The sequence below is a fragment of the Camellia sinensis genome, chromosome 7, assembly GCF_055761805.1.
Source record: "Camellia sinensis isolate YWXY chromosome 7, ASM5576180v1, whole genome shotgun sequence".
In the NCBI taxonomy this organism is placed as follows: Eukaryota; Viridiplantae; Streptophyta; class Magnoliopsida; order Ericales; family Theaceae; genus Camellia; species Camellia sinensis.
Window position 1 is genome coordinate 3,138,782 of NC_138967.1, and position 10,427 is coordinate 3,149,208.

General features: G+C 35.2%; 1 protein-coding gene across 2 annotated transcripts; it reads right to left on the minus strand.

Annotated features, from left to right (window-relative positions):
• Positions 1-1,905: 1,905 nt before the first annotated feature.
• On the minus strand, positions 1,906-10,217 carry LOC114281561 (ATP-citrate synthase beta chain protein 2). Of its 2 annotated transcripts, none has more exons than XM_028224057.2 (17): positions 9,868-10,217; positions 8,888-9,005; positions 8,673-8,775; positions 7,871-7,936; positions 7,669-7,792; positions 7,309-7,443; positions 6,198-6,258; positions 6,010-6,086; positions 5,255-5,410; positions 4,972-5,100; positions 4,754-4,886; positions 4,083-4,210; positions 3,822-3,927; positions 3,610-3,686; positions 3,432-3,502; positions 2,495-2,779; positions 1,906-2,262 (listed from the first exon to the last, which is right to left on the minus strand). In XM_028224057.2, the coding sequence occupies exons 2-17, from the start codon at positions 8,985-8,987 to the stop codon at positions 2,187-2,189; spliced, it is 1,827 nt and encodes a 608-aa protein (XP_028079858.2). In that variant the 5' UTR covers positions 8,988-9,005; positions 9,868-10,217; the 3' UTR covers positions 1,906-2,186. The 2 variants fall into 2 exon arrangements, with proteins under 2 accessions (XP_028079858.2, XP_028079859.2); XM_028224058.2 differs by having other exon boundaries at positions 9,681-10,107.
• Positions 10,218-10,427: the final 210 nt, after the last annotated feature.

The window sequence follows — 10,427 nt, forward strand, 5'->3', positions numbered from 1 at the left end:
TCGACTCGATAAGAAACTGGGCTCGAGTTCGGCTCGGCTCGTTAATTTTAATGAAACTCGAGCTCAGCTCGGCTTGGCTCGATAATTTTTTTTAATATTATTTATATTATTTAAATAAAAATATTTAAATAAAAAATATTATTTATATTATTTAATATATAAAAAATGTATTTATATTATTATTTTTATATATATTTATATATTATTTAATATATAAATAATATATTTATTATATAATTTAAATAAAGATAAACGAGCTGAGCTTATGCGAACTCGTGCTCGGCTCGTTTACTAAACGAGCCGAGCCGAGCCGAGTCCTTAACGAGCCGAGCCGAGCTTGTTCATGAACAGTTCGATTCATTTGCAGCCCTAGTTGTGGCTAAAATAGTTTATTTTGTCTTTTGTGGCTAAAACCAACTTGCCAAACAACACCTAAAGGCCATTTGAATACAAATTGAATAAATTATGAGGGCTAATAATATTTTTAATAATTATGTTGGTCCTTAAAGTTTTAAACTGGTCAAATTTGTGGTGAACGCTTTGTGATGGTTTGTAGGTGTTTTTTTTTTTTTTTTTTTCGGTTGTAACCCAAATTGATTTTTCTAAGTTGAGATTTCTTGTTGTTTGATTGTGAATGAAGTGACTTCAGTTTTGAGATTTTATGAAGTCTTGTTATAAATTGAAGTGGTTTTTATTATGAATCTTTTTGTTGTTTTTATTATAAACTAAATTAATTTTATTATAATTCAAATTAATAAAAATTATAAATTAAAATAGTGAAAAAAATTTGTGCATATGATATGCACCCTTTAAAAACAATGTATAGTGACACTTCCTTTTTAAAATCTAATATAATGATTCCTGTGCCTTTAAAAAAAAATTCAACTGTTTATTAAATATATTAGAAAAAATTGAAATTTCTATAAATAATAATAAAAAAAAAACACTTAATTTTACCCATAATGACATATTATATCACGTGTTAACATTTAATTTATCACAAACTCAACTATATTAGTTCTAACACTTTTATCATGTCACTATAAATAAATTTAAAAACTTTGTAATATTTCGATTGTATATCTCGGTCCACTTTTTGAATCAGAGGTTGAATTATTATCCAAATTCAAGGAACTTGGTAGTTGGTCCTACCCATGGGGATTACAATTTCACTCAAAATAAGCCATGTGGCAAATAGTTGTGCAATTATGGAGACATTTTTGTAGCCCACAAGGATAGATATACATCATCACATGGCAGGGAGGCTCTTCTTGTATATGTAGAGTTGACATAGCCATGAAGAGGAATAACATCACAATGCAATGACTCTGGTATTATGTCCAGTGAGGGTTGATGGTGAGAGAAGAAGAAGATGATAGAAGCAAGAAAAGTACAACAGAAAAAAAAAGGTCTTCGTCTTTTATATCCGGATCCAGACCACTTTTTTTTTTATTTTTTTATTTTTTATCCGTGCACAAAATTTAATCCCGTAGCGCCCACAAATTCCCAAGTTTGCAGGTTTATAAGGTCCCTACTTAAACTGTCTCAATGGTTGATATGGTTGCATCTAAATCATGAGTATATAAATATGAACAGTGAATATGAATAACATCTTTGGTTAGACTTTTTAACATGAGAGTCTGGTGATGGTGGGAGAGGGGGTAGAGAAAGGAGGGACAAAAATGAAAAAATAAAAAATTGAGAATATGTTCTTGCAATTATTTTTGCAGTTTCCATTCCTAGTGTAATTAAATAAAATTTCCTTTTATTTATTTTTACTTTTTATAATTTCTTGGCCCAAAATCCTTTTTACCTCTTGTCCATTTCAATCAACAAAGGATTTACATAATGTAAGGCCAAGACACCTAAAATTTAGCACAAAATTCGCAATTTACTCATCACACAAGAAGAAATGGCCATCACTCTTACCATATAAACTTAATTAATACAATGTGTCTGTTATTTCTCATTTAGACCACAAACAAAAGGACTCTTTCAAGGTGAAAAATCTAATTCCTTCATATAAATGATAATGGAGAGTTCTCGCATAAACCAACAAATGGTGTTCAACCAGACATTGGACTACCCTAACTATTGAACAATCACCACAGCAAATTGCATAGCGAAAAATTTGAGAGAAAGTTGGAACCAGGAAAGCATTTGCCTTGCTGCCATCTCGAAACCGCTCACTTGGTGTAGAGAACGTCCTCCCATGGGTGACGGTATAGTGGCTGCTTCAATCTCTTCTGGTCAAAGGTGTGCCTGAAATTTCACCAAAAGAACAAATCAGTTGGAGAACATTATCACAGAGATAATGAGAAAAACGCGAACATTCACAAATGGGGAGTCCTCTAATCCCCACTCAACTTGGTAGACACCATAAACAACGAGTCAAATAATGGAGAAATAATTCTTTCATTGTTTTTGTTTTTTTCTTTTCTTTTTTTAAATTCTCTCTATTTTTGAGGTGATTTTGAAGAGCAACTCAACTCACCCAATCAAACCGATGGAGCGTGCCAACACAAAGAGCCCATTCAGATAACCGATCTCAACAATCTCATCAATCTCTTGTTTGGTGAACATACCACTGCCAGCAAGGAGATCCAAGAACAGGGACCCAATCGCACCATCTACATTAAGAACCAGATTGTTTGCCTTGGAGAGAGTGTAGGTTTCAACTTGAACAGCGTATTCCATGTACTTCACAGAAGGGAAATTAGTGCGTGCAAACAGTTGTAGCAGCTCTACTCTCTTATCTCTGTTGTCACCTCTCTTGATCCTTTCCCACAAGAGACATATATAGTTTATTAGTTCAGATTTGACTAGCAGTGTCTGAAAGCATAAACAAGTAATGCCAGAAATATGAACTTCCAATCACAAAACACCATAGCTGCCGTGCACAATCTGAAGACTACTGTGAAGGTCAACGTCTCAATAGATAACATTGTCCCTTTTTTCTTTTTCTTTTTGTAAAAACAAAAACAAACAAAAAAATGCTGGTGCATACAAAATTTTTGAAAACAAATGACAAGAAAATTAAAGAAACATGTTGGTTGAGTTGCCGGTAGTGCGGGTGGCCGGAGTTTTGTTGAAAGTCACGGGAGTTCAGGGGTAGTGACCAGATGATTGTGCAGAGTCTGCCGAAGGGTCATCAGAAGGTAGCTAGAGCTCGTCGGAGCTTGCTAGAGTGTCGCCGGTGATTGGCGGGAGCCTGGTGGTGGCCAGTGGAGGAAGTGGGTGCTGAGAAGGGAGGGGAGAGTGAAAACTAGCTTTGAAAACAAGTGAAAACACTTTTTTTAGTTTCTAAAAATTTTGGAATCAATTCCATTTCTTTTGAAAACAAAAACTATATACCAAATAAGTTTCCATTTCTGGTTTCCCATAAAAAAAAAATCAAAACATTACCAAACAAGGCCTAAGAAGCTCTATACCTGTGTCCAATTCCTGGCACACGAATGCCCTTCTTTTTCATACTTTCCACAAACTCATAAGGTGTAAGTCCCTGCCAAAACATGGCACGATGAGAACATATTAGACTCCAAAAGCTATCAGTGTTGCCAGGCACCAAGTATTTTCTGATTTACCGAGGTAATGCTTATGAGAACTCACTCTGTCATAAGCGTCCTTGAAGTATCGGGCAGCATCATCAATAGCCCCACCAAATCGGGGACCAATTGTTAGCAAACCTGTTTCAAGAGCACATTTACTTCAGTTGTCCACTACAAAATCCACCCCCACAAAAACCAATTTATTTTGGCAATATTGGTGAAAAGATAATCTTATCATTCATTTGACGAACCCAACAAATCTCTATAGTATACCTGAAACAAGGCTGGACACCAAATCTTTTCCTGCCCTTGCAGTTACTATGGTGTTGTGAGCGCCAGATACACAGGGACCATGGTCCGCACATAACATTATGCAAATCTGATAAGGTCACATTTAATAGTCAGAACACAGCTAGACAAGATAATTTTGCTCTCTGAAGTGACTAATATAATAGTTCAACAATGAAAGCAATTTTGACTGAGCAAGAAAAACACAAAAAATCATGTTATGACTAGAAGAAAAGGGATTCATACCTCAATAAACTTTGTACAGTAACGAGGGAGGCTGCGTTTGAACCACAACAGGGAAATGACATCACCGACACCATAACCCTGTTCAACAATGGAAGACATTGGGACACCGGCATAGCATGGTTCTTCACCTGCAAATAGAGATAAATGACAAATTTAGCAGAGTTTCAAGCTGGAGGTCAGGACTGCACCAAGCCCGACCTCCTAGCATCCCAGATTAAAAATTTATCTACTCAACAAGCCTTTTTCCCAATTACTTGGGGTCGATTGCAAGGATCCATCTCCAACTGATTCTATTTGAAGTTGTGTCTTTGGTTAGGTTTAATGTAATCGTGTCATTTATTATCGCCTCAACTCATGTTCTCTTTGACCTTCCTATATTTCTTTTACTACCCTCCATGAAGATTAAAGCATTCTTCCTTGTAGGCCATTAATTGGTCTACATCACACATGATCATACTATCTCAAGTAATTTTCCCTCATTTTATCGTCAGTTGGTGTCACTTAACACTCTTAGGATCTATGACCACAAAGGTGTGTTAAGTTTTTTTGTTTGTTGTCAAAATACCACAACCCTCCTTTCTCCAGACTTCAGACCAACAATGTAAGAGATAAAACAATATGCACGACACAGGTGGAGTAAGATTAAAAATATATATAGGTCCAAATTATACCTCTGTCATCAGATATGGTGGAAATAATATGAGTTGGAGCCCGAACTTTCCCACTCTTAATGGCAGTGTTAAGATCCTCAGGGATTTGTGGAGGCTTAGCTTCCTTAACAGGAGAAGTCTTTCCCTCTGCAACCTGAGCAAAACGTAAGCAAAAATAATTAGTAAAAGTGGTGGAGAGAATGCCCATGTAATGGAGTAATGAGGTGACAAAAAAATACCAGCTCCTCAAATGTTTCTTTAATCACATCTTCAAGTCCTTCATATGAAGTGGGGACAATAGCTCCAGCATCCCGAAGTGCTTGATTTTTTCCTTGTGCAGACTCCATTTCACCGCCACTCTTGGCTCCCTGATTTAGACAACATCAAGAAAAAATTAGGGTTGTAGCCTAAAATAAGCCACCAAGAAGATTACCCTAAAAAACAAGAGAAAAAGAGGAGGGGGGGGGGGGGGGGCAAGAAAAAAGAAACACTCAATCCAAGCAAAGGCAGTCAGTAACTCACAGCATGACCAAATTGTACTTCTGACTTGAAGAGCCGTGCACAAGTTCCACTGACCCAAGCAACCAGAGGTTTATTAATTTTCCCCTGTTTAAGGGCTTCCACTAGGGAATACTCATCACGCCCACCAAGTTCCCCGAGTACAACTATCATTTTGATCTGAGTTAATCAGAAAAACAGATTAGAGAAAGAAAAGGATAGGGAACAAAGTACAGGGAAAAGTACCACAGAAGTAAGGAACTAATAACTATATTTCTCAATATGACTTGATACGATCTAAAGCTATTTTTGAAATGCTTAAGGAGATGCTGTTGTACTCATCAAAGTTGAACCAAGCTCGAAATCATAAACTAGGGTCTTGCTTCTGTGTAATCTTTGAGTTTGAGATTAAACAATTGAAAACCCAAAAATTAGTGTACAAATAAAAACTTCTACAAGTATCTTGGTCAACTGCACTCTTATTCTCAGTATGGCAATTATGCAACATAGAAACTTCGTATGGATTTGCAATAGTCCAATGTTATAACTCTCATGCTTCTATGACAACTTAGTATGGTCAACAATCTGTATAGTTTTCACTCAGATACCATTAAATAATGCATGGTTCAGTTAAAGCATACACGATGAAGTTGATACAACATATTAATACATATTATGCAGATAGGTTTATAAATAACAAGAAAAGCTGGACACGCAAAATGTATTCTCTTACTGTGCCAGATTTTACTCAAGGAGAGTAAGTACAAACAATGGTGTACCTGCGGGATGTTGTTAAAACGCAGAACATGATCAGAAAGTGTAGAGCCCGGGAACACATCTCCTCCAATTGCAATACCTAAAAAAATTGCAAAATAACAATCAAAATTTCATCTCAACCTAAATGTGCATGATAATAAGCCATCCAGGAGAGAAGGGACTAAACAGAACAGCCAGAATTTACAGATACCTTCATAAATTCCATCGGTCACGCGGGCAATCGTATTGTACATTTCATTAGACATGCCACCCTGTAAGTGAACAGAGAACACATTATTAACGCAACCATTGACAAGCAGCTTGGATTGCCAATCTGCAACATGACACTCCAGCCAAGGGCAGTAATCTTTGATCATATATCCTAAAGCTTGATTAATATACACATAAGTAATCAACTTTACGATGTATATGAAATCTGGAAGGTAAAAACTAAAACTAGAGTATTTATATTGCATCATGCAGCTAATTAACACACAAATGCAAGTCATGATAGTAATTTGTGCAACACTTTTTCTTTTCTTTTCCTTTTTACAATTGATAGTAACCTGTTTCTTATAAAGAGAAACACAGCACAATCTGACATATCTATATTACAAAAGAAAAAAAGGAAAAAAAAAATTAGGAGTAAATTATTTTGAGTGTTGAATACAAAGTAGGGCTATTCAAAAATCCGTTCAAATGGGTAATCCGGACTGAACCAGACCAAATCATACGGTTTGGTTCGGTTCTATTAAGAACCGGTTTGGTTTCGGTTTAAGAAATGTGATAACCATAAAAACGGTTCGGTTAATGGATTTTATGAAAAAACCACGGTTCGAACCGAACCGAATTTTAAAAGATATATATAGATATACAATATAAAGTTTTATTTTTATTAATTGGTTTTTTATAATTTTAATGATATTAGGATGATATAGATATATAATGTTGAGTGATGCCTTAATATTATTAGCTTTTATCATGAGTTAAATGTAATTAGTTTGAGTAATTATTTTGCTAATATTAACAATTTATTCTTGTAAATAGAAATTTTTGGAACTGTGAACTAAACCGAAACCGAACCGTTATTTCGGTTTGGTTCTGGTCCGGTTTTACAAGTGTAATGGTCTGCTCTGGTTCTCAAAATCACAGAATCGTTAGGATCGGTTCGGTTCTTGGATTTTCTCAAAACCAAACCAATCCGGACCGTGTACACCCCTAATACAGAGGATTAGTAGAGTATATTCTACATTAGAAATATTATATATAAATTATGTATGCTTAGAAAAGGAAAAGAGGCAAGCTGAGGAATTTTTACGCACAGATTTAGAGACAAAACCAACAGATCCAGGCCTGTACAGCTTGCATTGAATGATATTATCAATAGTTCCGGCAGTGTCACCAATCTTAAAAGCACCAGCTTGAATGCCTCCAACAGTTGCTGGCCCAATAACAACCTGCAAATAACATCAGCCATAATGTCAGATAAAAAGTTGAACAAGGCATAGTGAAGACTCCTGAAGTAAGATCAAGTGCAAAAACAAAAGTAACAATTGAGTCTTCCATGTATGAATTAAGAGAATGGTCATTCCCATCTCAAATTAGTAAGTCATGCTTCAAACTTGTATTTCACTAAAAATTAATGCCAAAATTTTGAAAGAGTTTGCATCATTCCTTTTTACCTTATTATTTGCCCTTGCATAAGCAATCAACTGCTTGGCGTCTGACTCGGGAACACCTTCAGCTATTATAGCCACAACTCTAATGGTGGGCTGTTTGAGAGCAGCCATAGAAGAAGCAGCAGCACTGCAAGAATACCAAATATATTAGTGTGGATACAAGTGCTTCTGAGAACCACATGTTGTAAGATAAACATGGACTGACCTTCTGAATGATGCGAAGTTTATGAAAACATCAGCAGTAGGATGTGCTGCGGAAGCGGCATCGATGCTGGGGGAAAAAAAGTACACATGAAGGTAAGAATATCTTAACCTCAAAAAAATCCAAGTCAAAGCCCGTTTAACGAATAACAGAACATTGTAAATATGTTAGCTGTAGTAACAACAATACATCATTTTTATGAGTTGGATCCACATCTGGGTACGATTTTATATGTCATTTTTTGGGTTAAATCAGCTTCATATGTTGATGGTACTTAACTAGGTCCGTGAACTGTGTAAGATTTTAGCAATGTATTATTCCGGTATCCATATAGAATTTAGTGTGCGTTAAACAACAAATCTGTACAAGGACGTGGTTACGGGGTCACTTGTACGCAATGTCCGGTTGGTAACCAAAGATTTCTGTTAATCTTAATATAAAGAGGTTTGAAGCATAATAGAACAATTAACCAAAACCAAATTTACGATTATGATGTTTACTTCTTTTCGACATGTGAACATTAATAATTAAACTGTCTCCAATGATTAATCATTTAAGTACAAATGCTAATTATAGCTATGATCTAATCAAACTCAATTTATCTTTGGATAGATAGAACTATAATAAAAATAAAATTTTTAACAAACTCTCGGCATATAATGATGACATGCATGCTAATCAATTTGGCTGAACAAAAAGTAAATCCCATTTTAGCTTTCTTAGGAGAATGTTTAAGTACCCCTTCAGATTCAAATCATGGAAATGTGAATATAAACAGAAAACATAGAAAAAGAAAAGTACACACGCTGAATGTACTGGGATAGCAATTTCCTCCTGACCAAAAAAGAGTTTCTGAAAGCCCTCAGAACCAGGATTGATAATTCCAGCAACTGAAGGTGTTTCTCTCCCTGGAATCAACAATGAAAACCAATTCAACAATAGCAAAAATATGTTTTTGAGTGCTTGAATTAGGATACAGTGACTACTCTCATGAACAAAAACATGGGAAGTCATACACACCGCAAAGGAAGTCAAAATCGAGCATCCGTTGGATGGGTAGTTGTTTGTAATTGTAGAATAATGCTTGAGTAGTCCGCGAGAAAAGTTGTCCAGAAGCCATGGTGCAACTTCAAGAGACCTGTGCATACATAAAATGTTAACACACAATTTTTCTCATACTGCAAGCAATGGTGGAAGTTACAACAACAATAACCCAAAAGCACTAATAACAAGGATTTTTTTTTCTTCAAAGAAAAAAGATCTTACAGAAAAACAGAGTAAACTTGTTACTATAGATACACCATGTACTGCACAAATAAACTAACAGTTCAAAGATTATACTCAGATGGAAGCAGTACACAGATTTTAAATATTTCTGGCACGCAAACTTGATAATTTGGTTGTCAATAAAAAATTGAATTGTTCACTAAAGATATCATTTTGAAACAATTTCAAGGCAAGTAGTGCAAAGAATGAAAACAAAAAGGTTATTACTTTTGTGGGTTGTTCAAATCTACTAAAGGGTTCGTGATTGGTCAAGTCAATTGTAACAATTCCTAAATAGAACCACAAAAATCTAACTCATTTATCGAAAATTCAACACAGTAGATCTACAGCATTATCAATCCCAACTAATTCGACCAAAACAAATGAACAATTGTAAAGCTGAAAGCAATAACGCAGTAGATTTTGTGGATCAACAAAACCAAGAATGTATACAGTGTAAGTAACAAAAAGTCACTTTCTTTAACCGACGGGTAAGAGTAGATCTGACCCTAAAACGTAACTGAAATTACAACAAATCAAAGCATACCCTCTAAAATGTATCCAAAAAAAATCGGATTAGCGAAACAGAGATTCAAAAACGAGCTCGAATCATCGACCCACGTAAGAAAAACGAAAAACCCAGATCTCAATTTCAAGAATTACGACTCGACAGAGAAATTGACATATATATATAGAGAGAGAGAAATGGGGATGTAATATGTGTAGCTATGTACCTGTGTGAGTGAGAGAAAGACGAGCTCGTTGGTTGAGACGAGTCGGGTGAGGGACAAATGCGGTAGTATCGGAAGGGTAGAGAGGGGGTGTTTTATATATCTATATATATATATATATATATAGAGAGAGAGAGAGAGAGAGAGATTGGAAGGGCGGGAGAGAGAGCTACCAAGAGGAGGAGAGGGGTGAGCAGGGAGGTTGGGAAGAGAGAGAAACACGTGGAACATGGTAGTTAGCTCACGAATACTGATCTGGTTTCAATTTATATAAGGAAAAATGATTTGTAATTTGTATTTGAGTCGGTCCAAAAATCAGAATTTGTACTTGTGGATTAATTGTCTGGACGATTATGTAAATAATTGGTGTAACATTGGTCCATTAGGCCTAGTTTGTTTTTAGAAATGGAATTGAAAGGATTGATAGTGAAGGGATTGTTAGTAGGAGATTAATAGTGAGAAATTGTTGAATTATTTTTATATAAAATAATAAAATAAATAAAAAAATATAAAAATTAAACATTAATATTTTAAAAAAATTTCTAATATAAAAAAAAATAAAA